Below are 26,281 nucleotides of genomic sequence, written 5' to 3' on the forward strand. Positions count from 1 at the left end.
TTGAGTTCATTTTGCACTTTTAGTAGAATTTCTGATACTAAGCGAAAGGTCTAGCAAATGAGTATTAGTGTACAGTGCTATGTTTTTCTTTGTTTTGGCCTTCTAATAATCTCATTATCCCTTATTTTTTGAGATTTTTGAGTAGGTTTGAAAAATGTACATTTCCCAGTCATAAATATGACATGTTGTTCATACTGGGCTTTAATAGAGCATTTTAACAACATTACAGGCCATGTTGGTACTTGCTTTAATCCACCAATAGCATTGCACTCCTATAATATTGTTCCACTCGATTATAGATCATAGATTGTTTTTTAAAGGTCTAAACAGATTCACTAGAACTACTCCACAACTTCTTCTTTCTCAAAAAGTAGGGTTTTCCCCACAACAACAATGAAAACTCAACTCAATCTTTGAATCTCTTGCCTCAACTAAGGATGAGGAACAGAACATAAAATATGTAACTCCAGACATTTTCTCCCAAATACTTGTAAACAGCCTTTAAGATGTGCACTAAGTGGATATATAATGTATTTCTTCGGTCCTACATATTCTTTCGAATATGAAATGATACTTCACATGTAAGCAGACTTTGATGTGTGATGTTCTTTCAGAGCAAGCAGCTTACTTTAGAAACCTCTGTGCTTGTAGTGCTTTTATTGTGAAATGGTGACGAGAAGTAAGAAATGTGTATCTACAGTGCAGCTTGATGTAGGTTCATAAAGGAGCCAAACCTCTCCACCAGCGCACTTCAGCTGCTGGTCGTGATATTGTTGGTGGTTAGAGTTTGTTGGATTTATTAGTTTTTCAGGAGACACTCGACTTCACGTCCACAACAGACAAAAGAGACATTTGGACAAAGAAGCTCATCTGTGAGCGGTAGGTTGCAGCGGTTTACTGTATCTTTACAGCAGCAGCAGTAAGTTAGACGATGGTCAGAGAGCCAGCTGTGTACATGACACTGCACATGTCTACTCTTTATGTTCAGATGGTTCTGACTGGATGTTTGAAATGCCACAAAAAAAAATAAAAAAAATTAAAAAAAGACATTTAAAGATAAAAAAGGAAGAAAGGGAAGAAGAAGAAGAAAACAACTTGTCAGCTTGTTTTTAACTTACAGCTCACTGTAGAAATGTGTCGGTTTAAAACTTTGGAGATAATTTGAATGATTTGGAAATAATGATACTAAACCAGCAGAATGACACAATATTTAATGAAACAATACAGCGAATCACGTCCCAGGCAGCTTTTTCAAGAGATATTAAGGTTTCGTAACCAAATCAATCAAATTGAACTGTGGGCGAAACAAAAGCCACATGCTGCTGTTTAAGCTTCTTAGAAATAAATCTTAAATAATACCCTCCTGGTTATGTTTGCTTTCTGTGTGGTTGTATTAATCACGCGCGTCATTTTTGAGTCTTTTATAAACTGAATGAAATGAAATCTCCAGAGTTGATTACTTGGCATGGTGACCAGTTGCATAGCCAATCAAGCATTTGGCTGGTGGCAGGTGAGACTTTCACACCTTGTGAGTCTGTGCAACACACACTGACCCCCTGATTTAGTTTTTATTCTGCCAGACTATCAAGAAATTCGATTTTTGTCTCTGTGTGTGTGTGTGTGTGTGTGTGTGTGTGTGTGTGTGTGTGTCAGGTCTTCTATGCATTTTTATAAATCAGTTGGCACATTAATGTGCACCATCTGCAACTCAGTTCGGAATAAGATCATATTTACTGCCCGAATACGCCTGTGATCCAGAGCAGCAGTGCCAAGGAGCCAGTGTTACATATATCTACAGGGATGTCGTGTTACATTGTCATTTATGAGACAGATGTCACTTAACAAGTTAGTTAAAGAGACAACCTGTCTGAAGTCCGTCCCTCTGGCCACGCAGCCTGCATTTGGTTTTATTGTAATACTGCATTTGTTTAGTCTTAATAATCAGTGAAGTGATAAATTAGAAGAGCATCGTAAAGAATGTCCAATGTAAATTCTCACATCCCAATGTGATGCCTGCAAATAAAGGTTTTGTCCATCCAACAGATTAAATTACTGTAATCCTCACATCGTAGACCTGCTGTATGTATCTTCCTATGGCTCATAGTTATCTACATTAGCACTTAGGTCAGGGATGTATTTGCTTTGAACTATGTGATCACGTGTGTAACATGGTGCCTCTGTAGCTTGTGTTAAATGTTACATGTGTTGAAGATTCACTGCTGCGTGTGACTGGTGGGGCAGCACCAAACAATGTCAACTGCAGCCTTGAATCAACACAACAATACTATTTAGTTTGTGGTGGTTTTCAGGCTCCCAGTTTTCAAACTTAAAAAAATAAAAGCTGAAGTACAGTTCAACCACAAGACGAGTTTTGATTTGACTCTGCTTGGTTCTCCCTGTTTTGTGGATTTTCTTGGCTCTGCTGCTGCTGCTGGTGCTGCTGCTCTCACCGCCTCCAAATGCTGAACGTTGTGTCTCTGGGGGACATTGACAGTCTTTGTGGTGAGGGGAACCGCAGGTCCATCTGTCCCTTCCCTTCATGCACAGCACTGAGGCACTTAGTCTATTTGTGGATCACAGCAGGGTGTCCGGGGCCTGACAAAAAGACTGACAAGCCGCAGGGGGTGTGATCCTCGAAGAGTGACAGTTTACATGCTGCCAAAAGAGTTTTTCACAGGAGGAATGGTACTGGTATTTGTTTGAGGTCAAACTCTGTACTTTAGACCTGAGCAGTCTTGTCTCATCTAAGGAAAAACAAGAAATGCCACTGTCAGTGTCAGCAGTGTGGTTCTGATCTGATTTCTTGATGCTATTGCTGAAACTGTTGTAGCTGAAACTATTTACACTAATGATTGTTTTACTCATCAGTGAATTCAATAGTGGTTTAATCGATTTATCAGTTATCCATTTGCCCAATGAAATATCAGAAAATATTAAGAATTCCTGGGAAAGTTCTTTAGAACAAAAGTCCTATCTGACTAACCCAAACATATTCAATTTACAATGATGTAAAGCAAAGAAAAGCAGCAAATTCTGATAATTGTTGCAAGTAAAGTTTTTGATTAGTAATTAACATTTCAGCTCTGATAAGTTGACAAAAGATTCATTAAAACACACTTTTAATTATTAAGTTAATTATGAAGCAAAATTTCCTGTTTCCAGCTTCTCACATGTGTAGATTTTTAATGTTAAATTAAATCAACTGAATAATATTTTTCAAGGGATTTGCAGAAACTGAAGATGTGACAAGGCACACACACACACACACACACACACACACACACATATGCAAAACTAGAGAAAAGAACTGAACAGTAGATGAAGGATTTCATTTATGACTGAGTGGTAATGAAGAGCAATGAAGTGGGTTGTATCATTGATTTGTTGATTAAATTAGCAGCCTTTAACACAACCTGCTCTCTTCAAACACACAGTGGACACATAATGATAATGCCCTGGTGCGCTTTCAGTGGTTTCTAGTTTTAACAAGATTAAATTCAGTTGGACTGAATTAAAAAGCAGATGGTCAGCCCCGCCTTCCCCTTCCTTGAACTCTGCTTCATCACAGCATGGAGGCTTTATTAGCGTTTCTCTGTCCCGGTGGTCCTTTGGACAACTTGTCTTTAATTCTTGTATTAATCAGACATAGAACATGCAACAACACTCAACATGTACTGAAAAAGGCTAAAGTAGTTTGTAATATATATAATATTTGCAAAAGTTTGCAATATGTTCCATAAAAAATAAAGTGCAAATATAAAGAGATGTGAGGGTGTTTAATAAAGAAGAAGAGTGTTTAACTAGATGACTGCTTATGACTGGTCCACTAACCAAGAGACAGGGCAGGAAAAGCTCAGTCAACTTTACAAGGACTATGTAAGATACCTTGTTAAGTCCTGTAGCCAGACGAACTTTCTTATGGTTAAAACCATAATGGGAAATAATGACATAAGACACAAATTGATTTGGGAAGCTCTTGTTAATTGATCCTACTGAGTCACAGTGTATTTTACATGTAATTTCCTTGCTAAACCACCAGATTTTCAATCACAATAGTCAAGATGTGGAAATAATAGAAGTGATGTTGTTGCTGGTGGAACAGGAAACAGGCTATACATTTTATTTTTAACATGTTCTGATAGTAAATATCAGGACTGAACTAGGGTTCAGCTGAGAATCAGCTTATCAAATTAAACAATCTGCAATCTAACCATAGAGTCCATCAAACTTTGTGTGCACAGTCTCAGTACGTTGAGCCGAGCCCACATGTTTCAGTAATTCAGTCACTGTGGTGCAGCTGTAACACAGTGGCTCAATCATGGGTGCATTTGGCACCAAGCCACTCATACATACACTTAACACTTGGGATTCAATAACTCAGAATCAGAATAACACTCTCTGAGAGAAACCAGCAGACAGTATTTTTCTTCACACACTTGAGTTTATTCTCCCAAACCTGAACCAGATGGCCCCAGCTGTAATGAGGGTGACGTTGCACCACAAAACAATCACAGTAAGAGGAATCTGCTCCTTGTGTGGTCCTAGTCCGAGCAGAACGGAGCAGCCGTGTGATTCAGTCTGAGAGTTAAACAATATGAAGGGAAGGTTACGTGTTCGGGTCTGAGAAGCTGGTTTTATTCACACATGGTTTATAAATTTCATTTAATAAACAGCAATTAGTAAAAGTGATTATCAGGCGGATGAGAAGCAGCACAAACTGTCCCGTGCAGGGCACTCAGCCACTTGAGGACTCTCTGCCTCTGCATCCACCTCGTGGGGTTTGAGTGTAATTGGGTCTCTGGAGAATTATGTGTCTACCTTAGTGTTTGACATTTTTACTTTAATCTCTTTAAGGTTTGGTTTGTCCTCGATGGACTGACAGCTCAGCACTCTCGAATGGCACCGAGGGCTGCTGTTGGCAGCAATTGGGAATGATTCTCTTTTCATCACACTTCCATCAGGGGTAAACTGTTCATGAGGTTTTACAGCAATCAGATAACAACTTTTAGTTTGAAACAGGCCTTTGACAGTGTGATGGAGCTCGCTTCCCTGGTTCTGCTTTAACGTTGCTTGTCAGATTTTTGTACTTTTTCAGTTTTTAGGCCCAGTTTTGGTGGTTAACAGCAGATCTGAAACATCAGTGCATCTAAAATCACTTCTTGGCATCAGTCCCTTCTTTTGCTTTCACTGTCACTTTTTTTTTCTCCTTCTATGCACATAAAACAACCATTCTAAGTCTGTGTGATGTTGATCTTTAAGATAATTTGCAGTATAAATATAAACTGGAGGCAGGCAGAGGCAAACTGAAAAACAAAAGTGGTAAAATCTTGTTCAAGACCCAAGATGAACAAAGATTTATACGTCATACACTCCTGTTTTCTATATGAACTGTGAACAGTGGCAGAGTGCTTAGAGAATGTGCTAAATTAGCAATGTAGCAATAAGAATACATAGCAATAATAATAACAATAACAGGAATAAAAAAAATAAATGTAGGGAGCAATGGCGATTCGATGCTATAGGCTGTTTCTCAGATAAATTCCTATAAACTATTTTCTGTGCTATATTTTGTACTGTAAAATGTTTACAATTGTAAATAGCATTTCTGTTTGTTTCTTATTAGTTTGACTGATCTTAGATTAAACTGATTTTGACGATTTGCTAAACGTTCATGTGTCCCAAAAAACAGCTTTAATTAATCATTATCCATCTGGTGTTTATTAAGTTCGTTTATTCACAAGTTGTGCATATACCTGCAAAACTAGTGACATTCACATCAGCCTCAGATGTACTTTGTGCGTAGTGTTAATTAGCAAATGTCACCATGCCAACATGATAAACTGTGGTTGGGATGGTATAATACCTGCTAAAACTTAGCATGTTTGCATGCAGACGTTGCTGTTTAGCTGTTATGTTAAACATCAGCATGCTCACGTGCTGACATTAAGCCTTACCATTCAGCTAAAATCCAGCTTATTTTCCCTTATGGAAAATGCAACTAATGTGAATTTTGGGGTTGTGAGCAATATAAAGTAGGGAGTGATTTCAGAAAAAGTCCTATTCTGGTTCCTTGTCATAAGGAGCAGAAATTTGTCCGCAAAAAAAAGAAAAGTGTTCAGTGGGTGCAGAATTGGTCACCATTTCACCTCATGCGTATATGAATATGTTTCACCCTGAAGAAAAAAAACAAGTAAGACACACTGAGCTGTGCTCCTAGCTGTGTAGGCAGCACTGCTGTCAACCGATTTGAAAGGTTCTCCACATCCGTGAGTCATGTGCTTTCTGTTTGGCAGGCCTGCATGATCGGCACAGCTGCCAGCAGCAACCTGTAGCTGCACACAGGATTACAACACAGCATCCTGCTCAACAATGAGATTTAGCTTAAATATTCTATGTTACCTCACTTTCCTATCACTGTTTTGCGTTTTATGAAATAATATAACTTGGTCTGTATAAAATGTGGTTTTTATGCTTACACATACATACCTCATCATCACATTGTTTCTGCCAACATTTTGATCATTTCACATTGGAAATTACTGCCTGTGCTTTTCTCACTGGTTTAAAATGGTCAGTTGGGAAAAGAACATCTGCACCAATTAAGATTTAGCAGTATTTTAGTCAGCATGAAGATAGTTGCAGTTGTTGCACTAGTCAAATCTAATTTTGATCACTTAACCTTAGTAACCTTAATGTTACTAATGAGCATTTTGGAGAAATTCTGTGTGAAACAACACATGACTGACTGAGGACAAATGTAGATCAAAAGAGGAAAAATAAATAAAAATAAATCTAATAATTGCTCTGTAGGACTAGATTGTCCAGTTTTAATTTTGCTGCAGTTTTGTCTGTGTGACGGTGTGTCAGCTGAATAATAATTTTCTTACTCGGCTTTAGCAGTTTTCAGAGTTTCTCGTGCTGTTCTGTTTTGTTATGAACCTCTGATTGCTCATCTGCATGATTATGACAAATAGTTCTTTAGTTTTCAATCATGAACACAATAAAAAAAAAGATTCAGAATCATGAAACAGTGAATCATGTAGCACAAAAAAAAAAAAAAATTACGTTGCAGCATAATGAATCACTCTCATTATTAAGGTCATTTTTTTCCCCTTTTCTCTAGCATTTCCTCTGCCCTAATGTGGATCAAACATGACGGATCATGATATCGTTCCTGTTCACATGTGGTGTTTCCTTTAGAAACGTCTGGACATTACTTAGACCTGTGTCTCTGTGCCAAAAATTTGAATTACAGCTAAATGTAGATAAATGTATGGTCTTTATTTAGGCTTCTAGAGTGTTTATTGAGATGTGCAGGCTACGTCCTGTATCTTCTCATTGCTGTCAAAGGTTTTTTTTAGCTATATTTGGTCATTTCAGTGACTTTAAAGGGCTTTTGAAAGACATATCAAAAATGATCTACTGCTATGCTGGTATAATGTTTACCATGTTCATTGTTTTAGATATTATGTCCCAGTACCTGCACTTGCAGGCTTGAGTATGTGCACTTTCATGCAACTGCAGGCAGCAGGCAAATGTGGCCCATGTGTTAAATATGACAACATACTGTGCAGTTAAACCACACTGGATCAAATCATCAAATTCAATATTCAGAGATGAGTATATTCCACAGTTCACTGATGCTTTGTTCTACACCAGTCCTGTTTTTGTCAGTGGTGGGTGAAGGCACAAAAAATAGTGATAATAATTTTAGAGTATAGTCATTACAATTAATGCTATGGCAAAACTTCACTTCATTACGCTAGAGTCTCCTTCATGAGACTGATAAGAGTAATAGGCTGTTGCAGATCTGATGCAATTTTCACAAAAATATTGATCTGTTCCAGATTTTAGCAGAAACAGAAGTCAAAAATCCAAGTAGTTGCTAAATTATCCCAAGCCCAACATGCACGTTTGCACCATATTTAAAAGCAATTCAGTGGGATTTTTCTGCAGAGACATCAGTGATTTCAAATATAATAATAGCCAAAGGTGGAGCTTAGGCATCTGATCTGAGTAATGTTTTTACCTATTGGCCATTCAAGTTAGTCATTCACATGGATAAAATAATTTATTTATGTTTAGGCAGTGACTGCCCTATGATTTCCTTATGAGCATGCACATAAATGTATAACACAACCATAATTATTCCTCTCTCTTCTCTGCAGCTGATGTGCAGCTGCTTGCAGTCAAAGGCTAAAGACGGAGCTACTGTACATTTCAATCCGAGAGCCATTAAACAGGTACATATGGTATGATGCTTTCTGTTGATATCAAGTCCAGTCTCAGTGCTCAGTCTTCAGGGGATATTCCAGAAAGCAGGTTTAACAAACTCTGCAGTCTGAGGGAATTAACCCTGATAAAACTGAATTTGTTCTCTGTGTGCAGTCAACACAAAACTGTCATCTGTAGAGCTCTGATACTAAGATTCACCATGGCAACAGGTAAATAAAGAGCAGAACCATTGGGGAAATAAATATTAAAGTTAGACAATAAAAAAACAAAAAACACAGCAAGTGCAGTAAAATACCCTCAATTGATGTTTACTGTCTATTAGCAGACACAAATTTCGTTAAGGTAGAGCTCTACAAACACACAATAGCATTTAACTTCAACATGAGGTAAGTTAAAACATATTTACTGAAAAAAAAACAAAAAAACATTTAGACTACATGCAGCCAACATGCAAAATCAACAATTTAAAGTAAGTTTAGTCCAGTTGAAGTATTTTCACCCACATTACTATAACTATATTCACATCAATTCCACTAAAACCCTAGACTTGTCCTAATGTAAATTGTACAGAATCGTACACAAGCAGATTAATGCATCCCAATCTATGCTTTCACATGGATTGTATGAGTAAGGGTATAAATGTGACAGGTCCTGTAGATTTTATGTCAGAGAGAACGAGGGTTTGTTGATAAAAGGCGGTGAGCTAAAAAGAAACTGACTTAGTGTTAACTCAACTCAGGGATACTAAACTTAAAGAGTTTTCACTAATCCCACTTTCTGGAATACATCCCAGTTTACTTTGGATTTGTCAAAAAGGCAAATGCAGTTCTGATGTTTTGCCTCTCGTGTCTCTGACCCCTTAAAAGTATTTGTCTACAAGATGTTTTTTCCTTTGGAGATGGAATTATATGAAAGCATTAGAATGCATGATTTACGGAGAAGGAAAGATATTAATTTTCTGACAACTAAATGTACATACGATAGAGAAATATGACCTTGAATTCTTAAAACAGTTGAATTTACTTTGTAAACTTGGCAAAGGTATGATGGAGAGGTGTTAATTAGTTTTATCTCAGTGGGTCTTAAAAAGTGCAGGCAAAGTGTAAATAACATATAGAGCCAGTCTGCAGCTTTTGATTACATTTCACCTCTGGCTAGTGTTACAGTCACATAGTTAGAATGATGAACCTATGTTATGCTTGAATTCACTATTTTAGATACAGTAATTCATCCTGATGAAACACATGAAAGGGTGAGGGCTGGTAATATTCTGTATTTCCCAAGAAAACCAAAAAAATTATTAGTTTCAAATTGCTAATTTCTGACTTATGTTGTTTGAAGCTCTGAAGCCATAGACCTGGACACAGGTTCGTAATCAAGATGGACATTTATAGGAATATTATTCAATTTCTTTACATATGGTTTTAATTTAATTTAGACATGTGGTAGGGACTAACGATTTATCCACGTTTGGAACCATAGTGAGTATTTGAGGCAGCATAACAGTGTCAACTAAAGTGTGTGTGTTTGTGTGTGTGTGTTTGTGCGTGTGTGAGTGTGTGTGTGTTTTGTCTCATGTCACAGTGCTTTTTCATTTATTGGCATGCAGATATTAAATTTGGTAGGACTTATATTGTTAGACTATTGATACAATTCAAACTGGTGTGACTTGTAAGTATTAAGTGCACTTTCAGGTGTCTTTGGCATCTAAGTCCTCCATCAACTCCTTTTAGCTGGTTTTCTATAAGTGTTTATTTGTGGAGTCCAATAATCATGGCAGCCTGCTTGGTATCCGTTAATCTATCTCCTCCCTGTGTGTGCTGCTTACATTGAACCACCTGGTGAAATGTGCACACACAGGCACATGTGGTGATGCCCACATACTTATGCACACACACATGAAAGTGTTACAGTGTGTGACTGTGGCAGATGGTGGGCTCGACTGCTCAGCCCTCAGTCCTTATTAGATTTAAAAGATTATTTCACTGTTACTTATTTTCCAACACCATGAAATGTTTAGTCATGTATTTGTCACTTATGTATGTTGATGCAACTCTGATTTTGTGACCAATAGAAGCACAAATGCTTTTCAAAAGTGGAGCAAAACATATTGCAGAACAGACATTTGGAGCCATTACATCAGATGTGGTCTTCTCGTTATTATCCAACCATCCATTATCTTTACTGTTTATCTTGTTGGGGGTTGTGTGGCTCGTCATTATTATAAAAGGATAAATAAATAAATAAAATTGGCAATATTTGACCGTGTTTGATCGACAAAGAGCATTTCCCTCTTAGAAGATGGTGGGTGCATTCTCTTCCTTGGGTCAACATTTATAACGGCTCCGAACTAACAGGCTGGAAGAGCCGTACTGACAGCACTGACTAAAACATGACACATTTGCCAATAACAAGTCTAGTAGTATTTTAGGTACGTGTTAAATAATTCAGTTCAATTCTCTGAATTTTAAACTCTTATTTAGGGGTACAACTTTTCCGCATAGTCAGCGCACAATACATTACATCACTTTCACCTCAATTCAACTGTGAGGAAAAAAATAGCCTCTAACAGGGAAAGGATGTGATGTTCGCCTTGTCACAAAACATTTGCACTACTCAAGTCCAGGCTTTACATTATAGCCTCTGCAGCATACTGCAGATGTAACAATTGAAATTAGATGCTCCTGTAATTCCCCATGAAAATTAACTTAATTTAGCATCTTTCATCAATAGCATAATCAATAGTTTCCCTGGAGAAAGGGTTCAAAATGATTCTGGTCTCAGCTGTTTAAATAGGCTATTTAGTTGACTGCTGCTGGTTTTGAAATAAGGCTGAAATCCGACCTGATGAACACCATGTGGTGCCCTTGACTTTGAGGTAGTGCAAGAAGAAAAGTCGTAATTAAAATTTGTGCAGAAGTATTTGGTTTATTAACAATATTTGCAAAACACTACTTGTATGGTGTTAAATTACACCTTGTAAACATCAGTTTAAAGCTGAATGCTGCAGTAGTTGAGAAGAGGCAGGGCTCTGGTTTTGTGAACCCACTAATTCATCGTTGTTGAGCTCTTACAAATCTCTGCTTCGCTAGCTTTTTGTGTGACCGCAGTAAACAGAAACTATTGTAAGATAAATGCTACAGAAGCTGAGTTTGCTGAATCTAATGAGTAATTCACGTCTCCCTAAATATGGACAGACATATGATGTTAGTTTAAAAAAACTCAATCAAAGTTTTTCATGTTGGTAACCTTTTTCTCTCTTTAGATTAGAATGAGCTCTGCTTGGCTGTGCGATGAGATTATAGAGCTGCTGCTAGAATAAAGTGTAGTGAAGTCACAGGGCAGCAGCTGTGAAAGCACTGTTAGGAAAGATCAAAACTAAAAGACTAAACAGCCTTTAAGATAAAAGGGCAAAACTGGCTTTAAGAGACCCTACGTAGCAGCAAGTAACCCACTAGAGACTCTCTCAGGAAACTCTATTCAAAAGAACACCTGATGTAGTAAATATGTCACTGATGTGAATTTGAATGATATTTAAAGTTCCCAGCCAGTGTACAGAACAGTGTTTTCGTAGAAGATGTCCAAAGCTATGGAAGTAATCCTCGTGATACTTCAGCTATAATGTGAGCTCAGAGTAAATGTAATTCTGCAATGCAGCAAAACACATAAATGATGGTAAATGTTTATCAAGTTTGTAATGATTGTCTTAAGCAGCAGTTTGAGACTCTAGGCAACTTTAGCTTTTTAGGTTTCCAACTCAGGGTGTTAAAACTGCTAACAAAGCAAGAGCTTCTACATTACAGCTAATAAGGAAAAAAGGGAGAATAAATTGCCCCAGACTGGTTCTAGTTCCTCACTGAAGTGGCTGACGATTTGGCTAATTAAAGTGAAATTGCTGTTGACCCCATGAGAGCTTCTTTACTTCTTGCTCCTCTACGTCTGTACTTTCACATCTGTTTAGCATTCGAAACAGGAAAGTAAGTCAATATGGCTTTCCAAAAAGGCTTACACCACCTCGCCCTTCAGGGATACCCCCCATCCTTATGTATTCCTCGTCCACCGGCTTTTATTTGATATGCATCTCAGGGCCTTACCAAAATCAAAGTGTGTAAAAGAAAATAATTTGATATCTCCCCCGCTTGGCTCTAGTTATGGGACATGGTGGTAGTCCCTCAAAGGGAGATGTTGTCCATGTGACTGGTTTTCATAACAAGGTAGCAAGGAGAGAGGACATCTTTTTTATGCAGTTATTTCAGAACAAAATGAAAGATTTAAATTTTCGAAAGTAACTTGCAAACAGACTAAAAGGGAGAAATGATTCAGTGCGGTGTCGGTACCCGCAGGTACCTCTGATTCTCTGCTCTACATTTAGCTCCTTTCGTTGCAGGCAGCTCATTGATGTGTTCTGAGTAGTTTTAAATGACAATGTAGCTTCATGGCACAGAGAAAAAAGATGAATCAGGCTTTGAATATGGTCAGTCAGTCTTTTAATGGGATTTGTTGATGATAGGAAACATATTGAATACCAACAGGCCCCTGAATTACCTGAACAGCACAACTTAATGATTTCATTCTGACAGTGTTAGAAACAGTTATAGAGGCATTTTGTAGATACTTGGCATCACAGTCTATGGTGAACACATTGGCTCGAGTCATTTATAAGATGATTAATAAGTTGCTGTATTTGGGAAACAGGCTATCACTCGGATATATGTGAGATTCACCAGTATTTTTCTATAGAAGCTCTGGCACTTGAACTGTGTTTCACATGGCTCTCTCATTACTGATGTACAAATGCAGAACCATTAAATCCACTGGGCTTATCCCACTGTGCCCATTTATTGCTGCACAGCCCTGTTCTGATGGATGAAGGCCATCAGGTCCACTAGTTCTCTAGCACTGAGGGAACACACTTCTGTATATGATGCATTTCCTTCCAGCCTCTGTGACAATTTGATTTATTGGACAGGAGCGTGCTGTCACTGGTGGGTAAGCACGGCAGAAACAGACACACAGACTGGCTGTGGAAAGCCTGTGGATTCACACTGGGATAGAGTTTCACTGCTGCAATATGCTGACTCTGCAGCTCCAAAATCTGTAGGCTAGTGGCTCCATTATATATGCTAATAAAGATGCTGGTCTCACTGTGGAAGTAAAAGGGAAATTAAATATTTGACCAGCTCACTGAATCTTTTTTTTTTGTCATGTCCAACATCAGAAGTGACTGGGAGCCAAACTAATTGTTCTTTGTCAGTCAAACTAACAAATACTATGACCATTGATTGATTATCATTATCGAGCAGAAATTACCCGAAATTGCTGGTTTCAGTCTTTGTAATTAGGAACATTATACACACGAACATAAATATCATGGTGTTTTTGACAATTCGACAAGTTATTGACCAAATGCTGTAAAAATGCTTAAAAATCTGAATATTTTTTGCTTGTAAGCTTGTAATGTTTTTGTTTTTGTACTACACTTGGAGGCTTAAGACAAATTCAGCAAAAAAAGCAAAAATTTGAAAAGAGAAAATAAGAGGACAATAGATGTGAAAGAAATCTTTCCCCCCCTGTCCTGTTAATTGTTGGTTGATGTATCAGATAAAGCAGCTGCTCCTAACCTGATGGTTGTGACATCACCTGGCACCAGAGCCTCTTCACTATCTGATTTCCATCATTTCTCTGCTTCCATTGGTTGTTGCCAAGTTACACAGGTTAGAGTTGTGTGTCTGTCTGCTGAATAACAACAGGTGATGAGGAGGCAAAACAGTGGAAGTGTTTTATTAAAGCAGAGAATATTTTTCTTTTATTTGAACAATGAATCAAATGATTACGTGTAAAGTGTAAGTGGTCTTTAGTAGTGAAAAACCCCTAGAGGTTTATCACATCCCTCTGCTGTTCCCTCTGCACCCTATGGAGTATTTTAACATCTGGCAGATTATTTTTTTGGTTTTATTCACTGCTCTTATCAGATTTCCAACAGCAGCAGGCAGCTGTTTTCAGATAAATGTACAGACTAGATGGTTAGGCAAAAAAAAGAGCACTGACAGGAGAGACAACATTGGACTCAGTTGTTCAAGTTGTGAAAATCTGGCTAACCTGGTTGACTTCATGGAAGTATCGTCTTCTTTTTGCCTCCCGTTTTTTGACTGTGTTTATCTTCGTCTGATTAGGAAGATATTTCCACCATTTACCAACTCCAAGTTAATGCTAATATCTGCTGGATGTGTAGATTTTTGCTACACCTTAGCCATATCTACATTTTAACGTGATGTGGTACACGCCAGCTGCTCATACATACAGTATAATTCTGCTGAATAACCAGGAAGTTCCAGTGTGGGTTGATTAGACTCAGCTTCTGTCGGATCTCTAATGTTGGCCCACAGGAAACAACCACTGGGAAAAGCAGGATTATTGAATCCAAGCAGAGCAATTCTCCATGATGCAGTGGGGAGAGGGAATTATTTGTGGCTGTTCTCTGTATGGCTGCGTGAAATTGCCCAGCTGCCCCAAGACGTATTTTTGAAAGGAGCCACAGCTGCTAAATGGCATCGGAGTACCTTATACTGTATGTGTGTTGTACACACCGAAAATCCAAAAACACAATTATTTGTAACACAGAGTAGTAATGTTGCAACGATGAAACCATCCTTTCCTGGAATCAAAATTTCAGTTACTGTACAAGAAATGACATTAACTGTGCTTTAGTTATGAGTACAGAAAAAAACAGTATAAAAGAGAAAAGTATTAGCAATACGGAAAAAATGGCTCTGATCACAAAAATACTTATTTTCTTTAAAAAAAAACTGTGTAAGTGTTGAAGAAATGAAAAGACCAACCAGTGTGTTTTGGCAAAGAATCACTCGTTCCATTAGTCAGCCAGTGTTACTGAGTTTTTTTCAGTCATATAATTTTTCCAGCCAAGGTTGTAAACTCTGCGATGATTTCTTCGAACCAGCTCTTGCAAGTGTTTACTATATATGTTCCTAGTATATTGGAGCAAAGCCAACCTGCAGGAACCTGAGGGCAACATAGGTCATATTTGAAACTTTTAGTACATACATGAAGATACACCTGTTTGTTAGGGGACCTCAGAGCTGCCGACTAGACACCATTTAACATTTGGCTTAATTACAATAATTTGGGAGTGTTTTACGATTAAGACTTAAAATGTGTTAATGTTGCAGATTTTATTTACTACAAGGAAAAAACACTGCACAGAGTTCATATAAACCATTTACATCTATCAGTCCGTCATCAGTGACTTAATGGCCATTTCTCAGCCATTTGTAACCCTTTTATTTATTTTATTTTTTTACCACACAGCTCTTTGGCAAAGATGTTTCTTGACAAGCTGAAAAGAAAAATACACCCTCGCATTTCATATGTCTTCACTTACCAGACCCTGTTAGTGTTAAAAAACAGTGATCATGCAGAAGTTTCTGTGTTGGAAACCGTAGCTGGTGTGAATTCACAGTTCTTACAGTATTCAACAGCTGTTTTTGGATTTTAAATGTAATTGTAATCATGTAATTATAATTGTAGCGATTTAATAAAAATTGATTAAATAATGATTACTTGTAACTGTGACAGCTGTTTCTGCTATTATGACCCCTGTTGGTTTTTAATCAAGATGTCTGGCTCTGTCTTTCTGTCTGTAATAATGGCAGCAGTTTGGTGATTGCAATAAATGGGACTGTGTAATCATGTCTTCTCTGACATCACTACAATTCTTGCTGTGTGTTTGACAGCTTTTTGTGTATTCTTGTTTGTTTTGTTTTTTCTCGCAGTCAGTGTCTGTTATTGTAATTTCTCTTTGTTCAATTTATAATAGCACATCTATCTTGGTAATTGTAATTCTGCTGAAACGAGTGATTGACAAAGATGTGCTAATAATGCTGAGTGCATGTGTAGACAAATTCCCAACAAAACATACTGTACATGCCTTATTTTATTAACCCTGACCTCAGCCAAAGCGCTGCAATTGCCCAGAGTGCAGTGGCAATCACAAAACCTGTTTAATTGCAGTGCGAGCAGAGCATCCAATATTTTACCCCATTAAAGTAAAAGCCCCACACAGAGCAGTCAAATTAGCAGTAAATGCGCATTTGCAAATTTGAGAGCTCACCGCAGTCGAGATAGTAAATAACCAGGAATGACTGGTGCTAAACCGTTGTGTCATCTGTGTTAAATAGGAGCATCAGAACCTTCTAAACTTTAAAGCCTGTTTAGCTTTTGTCCTTCCATTTCTGTTAACAGTAACACTGGTTCATTTCCAGTTATGTTTGGTAAAATGGACTCAACAATGGTCTGATAGATTTAATCTACGCCAACCTTTTTTGTTGATCAATTCTCTTACTAATGCATCTTCAACTTCTCACCAAGTCGATCAGTTGGCCGTGTGACCAGCTCTTGTAAAAGTCCTAGCTCTGCCAAACTTAGTAAGGCCACTGTGCTTTTAGAAACCTAATATGAGCATCAGAATTTTTTTGCAACCTTTTTGCAATAATCCTGTTTCTGACCTCTGCAGGCAGTTCCTTTGACCTCATTGCTTTTGCTCTGATACAGGATGCATTGTGAGCTGTAAGGCCTTCTTTAGAGAGGTGTGTTCTTTTCCAAATCATGTCCAGTCAATTTCATTTACCACAGGAGGACTCCAATCAAGGTGTAGAAACATCTCAGCAACGATCAAGAGAAATGGGAGACAACTGAGCTAAATTTAAAGTGTTGTTGCAAACGGTGTAAATACTTATAAATACTAAAATTCTGTTTTCACTTTTTCAGTATGGAGTACTGAGTGTAGAATTGGGGAAAAAATTATAATTTAAGCAACTGTAGTATCAGGCTGCAACATAACAAAAAAAGTGAAACTGATCTTTTTAAAAAAGAAAAAAGCTACATAATGTTGAACAGATGAATGTAGAAAGCAGTGGGTTTGAAGCTAAACACAAAGAATCTCCACCTCCAAACTAAACTTCACACAGGTGTTGATAGATTATCACTTGAAAAGTGTTAATGAGATAAAATAAGTGAAAACTCTCACAGTAGTCATGCTCCTCATTAAATTTGCAGTTATTAAACTAAACTGTTCGCCAACTCCTCAGATGTGACAGGTGGCTGTACGTTAATTTTAACCGGTAAACACCATCAGGGACCATAAGTGCACAGTTGGTCCTTTTCACACCCCCTGCTGATGGCCCCACTTACATCAACATGTCGTCCTCAGCACCAGCCAACGTCCCACCATGTGTCATATGATCCCACAGGGACAGGTTGTCAGTGTCACGTCCCCACAACTGACAAAAACTGTTGCAGCCTATGTGTCATCATGCATTTCTCTGTCCTGCTCCTTGTGTGCGTCTAATCCGTGGTTGTGTTTACATATATGCATGTTATAGGGTAATGTATATTTAGGTTTGGGTAAAAACTATTAGCTTTACAAATTAAGTTATGGACAATTTTCATGTTTTTGTGACAGTTAAAAAACTGTATCATTGCTTATAGTTAGAGTAAATACCCTGATCTTTCTTCATAATGTATCATTAAACCCAAACGAATCAGCTCAAAAAAAAAATGTTTGATTTGGCTATTTGTAATGCTGTGATAAGTTATTAATTGATTGATTGATTAATGTGCCCACTAGTGTCTAGGGTGGTCAATTATTTATTTTGTTGTTAAAGTACCTATGTAGCTGTATTTGTTTGAACATTTCCATAAATTTGAACTAATAAAAAATAAATAATTTCAATTTCCCAGAGTCCAGGATGATGTCTTCAAATTTGTCTGACAACCAAAAGTCCAAACTCTTTATATGTCATATAGTAGAAACCGTATTTTATATGTGAAAATAGAAAAACACTTTGCATCTCGAAGCATAACTTCTTATTGTAGCACGGGTCTTTAGAGGTTTGGTGGAAGATGTTGGGAACATTCTGCTAAAATCTTCACACATGGTGTTTGAGAAGGTCACAACAAAACTTTAGTCTTAAAGTATATCTGCAGCATTTGAACTATTCTGATATTGAAATATGTTATTGTGTTGTGTATGTGCGTGTGTCTGTTTGTGTGTGTGTGTGTGTGTGTGTGTGCATTGGCACGGGGAGGTTTCAACGAGCAGCTCAGCCATGGAGGGGGACTGCCTCAGCTGTATGAAGTACCTGATGTTCATCTTCAACTTCTTCATATTCGTAAGTTGAAACACACTCTTTGCTGTCTTCATCTGTTGTTTAACATCCGACAGAAAAAACAAAAAGTAGATCACAATCGAAAGAATTGTTAAAGTGCATACACGCATAAACACAAGTCATACAACAGACAATAAAAAACATCATTTACTGATGAGGGGCTGCAGCATCTTTGTTGTTGTTGTTTCCAGACAATAAAACAATGAGCTTGTATCTTCTTCTGAAGCTCTTCTGAAGCTACAATAAAGCTTTGTTACAGCCTTGTTCACGTTCAGCAGTCTTCCTCTGAACCTCTAAAATTTCTGATCACAAATACCTGATAATGATAATACCTGATAATACCTGAAACCAAATTATGTCTTCACATAAAATTGCCACACATTGACAGGTTGCTTTATATTATTTTGTATTTTGCTCACATATATTGTTGTTTAACTGAAAGGTAATGCTCATCTGCTCAGTTGTTATGAAGTTTAATTCCGCTCCCCACCTGGAGTGATGGCGGTTGGTGATTCAGTTTTCCCTAAAGAATTAACCCTTCTCTCTTGCAGCTGGGTGGCTCCTTCCTGCTGGGTGTTGGCGTCTGGGTGCTGGTGGACCCGATGGGCTTCAGGGAGATTGTGGCAGCCAACCCCCTACTGTTCACTGGGGTTTATGTCATCCTGGCGATGGGCAGCATGCTGTTCCTGCTGGGCTTTCTGGGCTGCTGTGGAGCCATCAGGGAGAACAAATGTCTCCTGCTCTTAGTGAGTGCACCCAAGTCAGCAGGTGTTATTTCATTCATGCTTTTTAGCTGCATCAGTCATCACAAAACCCAAAATTGACTAAGAGATAAAAAATGTTAAATGTATCTTAGCTCACTGCCTCACAAGAATCCACATTGAATACATTTACTCAAAACATTATTTACAATTTAAATACTTGGCTGCCAAATGGCTTATACAAAGTGCTGACTAATTTTGTAAAAGAAAAAAGCTAGAGATTTATGCTTTCCCATTTGTCAATATGGGTTAAGTGAAGATTCATTGGCAGTTTATTCCATTTACAAATACATTTCCAACACAATTAAGAGTGAATGGGTCAGGACCACTTTTTGAAGCCAGTTTTTACTCACAATTACCAACACACACTCACCTCAGATTAACAGTACATAGTTACAGTACACCATACATGTATGTACATATTTAAGGTACAATGTACTATGTTGTCAATCCAAATAAGAACCTAGACACCGGTAGACACTGGTCTAAGTTGTGTTCTGTTGTATTGTTAAACACTCCACACTTGTATAATTAAAATGCCAATGATGCTACTTAGTGTTATACAGTACATTTATACTTACACTTATACACTTATACTGTACAGTATGTGTCAAATACGTACAGTATTTGTCTATAAATGTGGTTAAACAACAACCCAAAGAAGAAAGGTACATTGAGTTGGTCTTCATCCTCCATTTAAATCTCAGTACATTATGTAAGTTTAGTGAGACAATACAAGTGTGCCATCTAGAGGAGTAATGATTACTTCCTGCAAGACTAGGTGGGCTTTTCAGGATCAGTGTTTATTTATTTAATATGAATTTCACTGTGGAGGCCTCTTACAAACAGAAGCTATTACTCAGGATGATTTGCTGGTGTAATACTATTTGTAAATGTGGTTGTTGCTGTTAATGGTACAGTGTGTTTCTTGTTTTCCATTTGAAAATCTTTTATATAACTCCTAAAAAGTGATGTGTAATAATAAAGCGTTTGTTTCTACAGTATTGGTATAGTAATCATCCGTACTACTGGGTAACACTGTCACCTCTTTTTAATCTTTTCTCAGTTTTTCATGCTTATCCTCTTCATCTTCCTGGCTGAGCTGGCAGCTGCCATCCTGGCTTTCCTTTTCAGGGAGCATGTGAGTAATGGATCAGTTTCTCCTCATTAGTTAATCAGCGCGTCACCCCAAGACACGTTGCATTTTTTAGCTTATGTGCACTGCATGTTATAAGTAAGTATACCCACAATTAATCAACAGTTTGTACAGACCTTAAACTAAGACTTAACAGGTAACTTTCTTCCTTCAGAAGATCAGTGCAAACTGATCCAACTGTACACATACATTATTCTTCAAAACAAAAACATGAATGAACAAGAAGCAAAGCGCATGGATCTGAAAGAGAAGCTGATTTAACAAGTTAATGTTTAGTTATTTAGCACTGTGGTCAGGGTCAGAGGTTTCACTTCAACTCCAGCCAGTTTTATACAACTCTGTATAAGACACATTTTCTTTATGCACATAAACAGAAATATGAATCCACAGTTACTACTTCTGTTTTTTTAAATAATGATCTTTGTGGAACTGGACGCACAATCATTTGTTTTCAGTCAGTTGTAAATGGTAGAAGAAATCACCAACATTTGTATGCTGATACTTTAAATGCACCACTTCTTCAGAGATATGTCAATTAAAAGAAGCGCAAAGACTAAGTGGATCTTACAGATTTATAAAAATTTTTTTATAAATAATACATCAACATTTCTTAAAAGTGCCTTAACTGAACTCAATTGTTGACAAACTGTCTAAAACTGTGTATTTTTTACAGTGTAGGCCAAAGTTTTGAGGAGAATTTCTTTGAATTAACTGTGTTTGTGCCTCTTCACAGTTAACCAGAGAGTATTTCACCAGGGAGCTGAAACGTCACTACCAAGGTCATAACAACACAGACGTCTTTACCTCCACATGGAACGCCATCATGACCACGGTGAAGCAGCAATTTTCCAATTACCCCTGCTCTTTTTGCTCATTCCTATTTTGAAATCATCCAGTGTGGCAACAGTACCATCCATCAGTGTCCAAGTCCTACTGTTCAATCTGTTGTTCCCTCCCATTGTGTTCCTCTGTACAGTTCGATTGCTGTGGCATAAGTGGCCCTGAGGACTTCGAGGAGAGCCTCTTCAGGCTCCTCAACCCCAATAAGATTGTCCCTGAGGCCTGTTGCCAGAGGAACAGTTTCCCTGGAGACGTCAATGTGGAGCAGTGTGTGAGCGGCAGCGTGGCTTTCAGACACAACAAGGTCATTTGAGGGGACGCGCTTTACTCACAAACTTAAATGCACATTGAGTCAGCGTAAAAAGACTTCTGAAAGAATCATGGTAGAGGACCTTTTCACTGAAAGTCCTACAGTGTATCAGATTATTATCACTAATGGATTAATATGTAAGTGGCATTTTAATAATTGATGAGTCTTATAGTAATATTTATACTTTTAATTAACGTCCTGACATCATGATGTGTATCTTTAGTTCATAGAAATTCAAATCCAGAATAAGAAACACATTAAAGCATAAAACACACGCTAGATTAAAGACATGAGACATAATATAGTTTTGTCACCTGGCTGAGGTACAGGCTGTGTTATTTCATGCAGGGCTGTTACTCATCGATGGTGGACTACTTTGAGACGTACATCTACACAGCAGGAGCTCTGGCCATTGTGGTGCTTACAATTGAAGTATGTGCTTGTTTATTCTTGCTATTTTATTTTTAAATGTTTTACTGCCAATTGTTTGTTTTCATATGAATAATTCAGAACAGAGATTTAGACCTTTGTATTTTATTTCTCATCTGGTATGCCTATTAGCAAACACAAAGGATGAAACACAAAAACACACTCTGGTCTGGGGAAACATGGATAATTTGCGTCATTATTCAATCTGACCAGTACCGGGGTTTAACTGTTAGCGGAACTTGTGATAACCACCGAAAGAGTCACCGCTCATACACAGACTTTATATCTTATTATTTTGTTTCGAGATTCTTAGACATTTTCCTTTAGATAAATAAGACATAAATTATCTTTTTCAAATATGGAAAAGAAAAACCAAGCTGAACAGTATGACCCTGAATCATGCAATGTGTTGCATCATGATTATCTCAAACAAGTGTCATGTATTCTTCTTTTGTTTATTAATATTTTTTCCTTGTAAAGCACTATGTAATATATGATTCTTTGCTATAAACAGAGTTTGTGCTTTTTTTCTCAGATTTAAAGAACCTTTAACATTTGTGATGCCCGTGTATCTCATTCCAGCTCTTCGCCATGGTGTTCGCCATGTGTTTATTCAGAGGCATCCAGTAACCGCGGCGCTGTCATCAGCCATCAGAAAGGCACAAGGAGAAGGAAAACAAAACTGTAAAATATAAAATGTACTGTACAGTGATTGTTTCTTTGTCTTCTGTGGTTTTGTGACATCATTTTGTACTTGAAGTACTGCTTTGAGCACAGTAGACATTGTCAGATGTCAGTGTTTAGAGGTTTAAACTAAACACTGAAGGGCAAACTGAATTCAAGATGGTTTTCTCATCACAGTAGTCACTTCAGTCCAGGGTTAATCTGTGTCCATGAGACCAGCACTAAAGTTGGCACAATACGAGACTTAAAGGCTAATTTCTAACCTCAATTTCACCCTGACTGATTTTCCGTATCATGGAGAGTCTGCACAGCTCTGCACATTGTAGTTCAGGTAACATAGACAGCCAGCACACACACTGTAGTGAATGTGTTTTTTTTAGCTGAAATCTGGAAAAGTGAAGGTGACTGTTTGAATCATTCAAACTTTTTCTATACTTATCATAAACTTTGCTTGTGTTAATAGTCAGATTCTCCAAATTCTTTTAACCACACAAACATTTCTCAGCTTCCACGTTTCGATCATTAGGTGCTGCTGCATCAGATAATAGCTGATAAAAATAGAGCAACTTCAGTGTTTGTATTAGAGAATCCAAATAAATAGAAATTAATAATCCTTTCTGTCACCAGAGAAGAGCTGTAACTGTGACAGAAATGACAAGGGAGAACTTTTACATGATGTTGGACACTAAACACATCTTGCTAAGATAAGACAGCCTTGACATTGATGGGAAGTAAATGTGGAGATGGAAGACAGAGGAAATTTACATATACAGAAGGTGATGTTATACTTTTACATCAAAGCATTAATGTTACTTTTAGAGGTTTATTCTAAACATTCTGAGATTTTGAAAATTAGGTTAAAAAATATCGAAATATATGAAAAAGACAATGAAACAGCCGGACACACAGCTGACTACACAGATGTCTGTGATCAGATGTGCTCCAACCAACACTAAAGTGTATCCTCAGTTTGTTTTCATTTCATTTTCCTTCATTTTCAGGTGCTTAGTAATAACTTTGGTTCACTTTTTGGATACAATAACAACTTTTACTTAAAATAAGAACTTTTCTTTGTTAGATGTGTCCACAAGAGTCAAAATGTTATTTATCTTTGTAACACATTTTTCAATATTTTTCTTTTCCAAATCTAAAAAACATAATTTAAGGTGCTACTGCTGCTAACATGCAGTTCTTGTTCTCATAAATATAATATTTATTCTCAAAGTATGACAACAGCTCCTCCAGGTGCTCCAGTTTCCACCCTATGTTCAAAGACTTGCATGTTAGGTTAATTGGTGACTTTAAATTGCCCATAGGTGGGAATGTGCGTGTGAATGGTTTTCTGTCTGTATATGTGCCTCTGTGTTGGAAGACCTTTCCAGGGTGTAGCCTGCCTCTTCCCCTGTGACAGCTGGGATAGGCTCCAGCACCCTGAGACCCTGAACAGGATAAGTACAGATTACAGATTATGGATGGATATTAGAACAGCTAAAATGTGGTGACAAATGTATTTACACTGACTTTGCCCAATGCAGATGGCACTGATAAAGGGAGCAGAGTCTCAGTTCTGCACCTACAGCTTATTTTACTTTATCCGCTTATTCTTATTAGTTTTTTGTAACATATTAAACAAATAATTCATTATACCCAGTGGTCTTAATTTTTCAAACTAGAGTTTTCTTTTGATTATTCATGAGTTTACTTAAGGTAAAATGTGTCGTGATCATCAATGAACCCTTCTTGCATGAGGCCCAATGTTTTCAAAGATAAAGGTCAAAAGATGATGCAAAGTCTTTTCACATTTGTAAGGGTTTTGTAATTTGTTTATAAGACATGAAGAGCATTCATGACTAGCTCTGTGTGAACTATTGTAAGATGAGTAGAGCAGTGTTTAAGTTCGTCATGGAGCACCTGTATATTTGTTCATCTTCACAAAGTGACAATAAATGAGCTGTTAGTGAGAGTGTACATGTGTGTTTGTGTGTATGTAAATACTTGTAATCCTCATTAGCACTGAGCCAATGTATAGTTTGTTTTTCTTTTTGTATACAGAGTAATAGTGGTGAGTTTTTTCGGCTGTAGTTTATCTTTTTTCTGTACTGTAATTGTGTTGGAAAATTTGAGATGATTTGTATCAGTGGCACTGATTTACATTAAACTGGTATCTGTGATTTTTGTGTTGTAATGTTTTATTTATATTTCATACGCTTTCAAATGCTTATATTATTATATTTAAAGTCACATATACAAGAATATTTTTGTTGGTGCCAGCAGATGAGTTATCATAGTTACAAATTATTTTGAACTTTAAGCATTTTTCTTTTTCATTTTTGCTTTAAAGGTGAGTTTTACATTATCGTTAGTAAACCTTTAGTTCAAGGTCTGAAATTTACACTGATGTTAAGGTAGGTGTAGCATTATCTGAATAATTTCTAGTAATAAACTAAAAATCACTCAATATTTACCCAAAAATTCCAATGAACAGAAAATACAATTTGGGTGAAGGAGTAAAAGCATAACAATAAACTAAACACCACTAAATTACTGTGGAGATAATTATATAGGTATATTGAGTAGTGTATGCCTGAAATTATACAGTGTCAACAATCAGAAATCTCTTGATTCTTGAAATGAATTAAAGTTCTTTTTAGGAAAAGTCAAAAATCTAAAAACATAGACCTAATTGGCTTATAACATCGTCCTGAAATCCATGACTCAGTGTACATAATGCTCTTTAAATTGTCTTAACCTTGGACATTGGACATACATGGCAGCATTACCTGCAGCATTAAACTTTAACCCTTCAATGCACCACCCTGCTTTAGTTAGCTTAGTTTAGTCACTACTTTTCATTCTATCATTGTATCATCTTCTCCTCATTATGACATTCAGTAATCTTGTTTTAAGTATGTTTGTGCCTTAGGTCATATTTCATGTTTATGTTGCACTATGGACCTAGAGGAACAAAAATTCAGTCCACTGAATGTTTCTGTATATTGTGGAATGACAATAAAGCTTCTTCAATCACCCTGAGGCTTGTAAACTGATACTACTGGTAAAGCAAAAGTGATAGGAGGCTGGCGTCATTTAACTTTGTGCTGCACAATCTTAATATTTCCAAAATAAATTCATGTAAGTAGATGGAAGTGTTGAATCAATCTGTCACCAAATGTGGAGAACACCTCTTGAACAGACTGGGACAGCTGCACTGTACCTTGGACTGGTTCTGTCACATCTGGTTGGTGAGGGTAAGTTTCTCAACAAACCTTTCACCTGTTTTTTGTTGTGATTTTACGTGTTCAAAGACATACAGTATATCATCTGATGTTATCATTACAGATACTTGTACTGTTGGAGGATGTCAGGGTTCACCTTTCTTTTTGATTTCATTTACTGAAAACTTCAGCAAGCAAATCAGTAAGCACAAATCATCTGACATTTAGGAGGAGAAGTCTCCAAGAGACAATTCATCTGAAACCATTAAACTGTGAATGTGCTTTTGGCAATTTGAGACAAATATGTCATTGCCAACAGATTAGAATGTTGCAAGTTTTTAATTTAATTCTCGACTCATGGCAGCTTGCTGGTATCTACATTTTGGCACAATGCGAAAATCCACTTGCAGGGACTTGAAACATACTTCTAAATTAATCCAGCTTACAGCGACGGTTCTGACACATTA

The 26,281-nt window shown here is 37.2% G+C and overlaps 1 protein-coding gene across 4 annotated transcripts; it reads left to right on the forward strand.

The window, feature by feature from the left end:
- Positions 1-710: 710 nt before the first annotated feature.
- LOC137115198 (tetraspanin-18B-like) lies at positions 711-24,776 on the forward strand. 4 transcript variants are annotated; one of them, XR_010913551.1, is made up of 9 exons: positions 711-879; positions 8,169-8,252; positions 18,339-18,422; positions 18,971-19,165; positions 20,247-20,321; positions 21,070-21,168; positions 21,313-21,480; positions 21,816-21,918; positions 22,498-24,776. XR_010913551.1 is itself a non-coding variant. In XM_067495416.1 (9 exons), the coding sequence occupies exons 2-9, from the start codon at positions 8,172-8,174 to the stop codon at positions 22,543-22,545; spliced, it is 834 nt and encodes a 277-aa protein (XP_067351517.1). In that variant the 5' UTR covers positions 713-879; positions 8,169-8,171; the 3' UTR covers positions 22,546-24,775. The 4 variants fall into 4 exon arrangements, 3 of the variants coding, with proteins under 3 accessions (XP_067351517.1, XP_067351518.1, XP_067351519.1); XM_067495416.1 differs by having other exon boundaries at positions 713-879; positions 21,835-21,918; positions 22,498-24,775; XM_067495417.1 differs by having other exon boundaries at positions 713-879; positions 8,169-8,243; positions 21,835-21,918; positions 22,498-24,775.
- Positions 24,777-26,281: the final 1,505 nt, after the last annotated feature.

The sequence above is a fragment of the Channa argus genome, chromosome 2 (assembly GCF_033026475.1).
Source record: "Channa argus isolate prfri chromosome 2, Channa argus male v1.0, whole genome shotgun sequence".
In the NCBI taxonomy this organism is placed as follows: Eukaryota; Metazoa; Chordata; class Actinopteri; order Anabantiformes; family Channidae; genus Channa; species Channa argus.

What these genes read in the sequence shown, in the direction of transcription:
- LOC137115198 (XM_067495416.1), top strand. Translation starts at nt 8,172, where the DNA reads ATGTGCAGCTGCTTGCAGTCAAAGGCTAAAGACGGAGCTACTGTACAT. An exon ending in CTTTCCTTTTCAGGGAGCAT is followed by an intron (nt 20,322 to 21,069) that starts GTGAGTAATGGA and finishes GCCTCTTCACAG; the next exon opens with TTAACCAGAGAGTATTTCAC. An exon ending in TGGCTTTCAGACACAACAAG is followed by an intron (nt 21,481 to 21,834) that starts GTCATTTGAGGG and finishes TATTTCATGCAG; the next exon opens with GGCTGTTACTCATCGATGGT.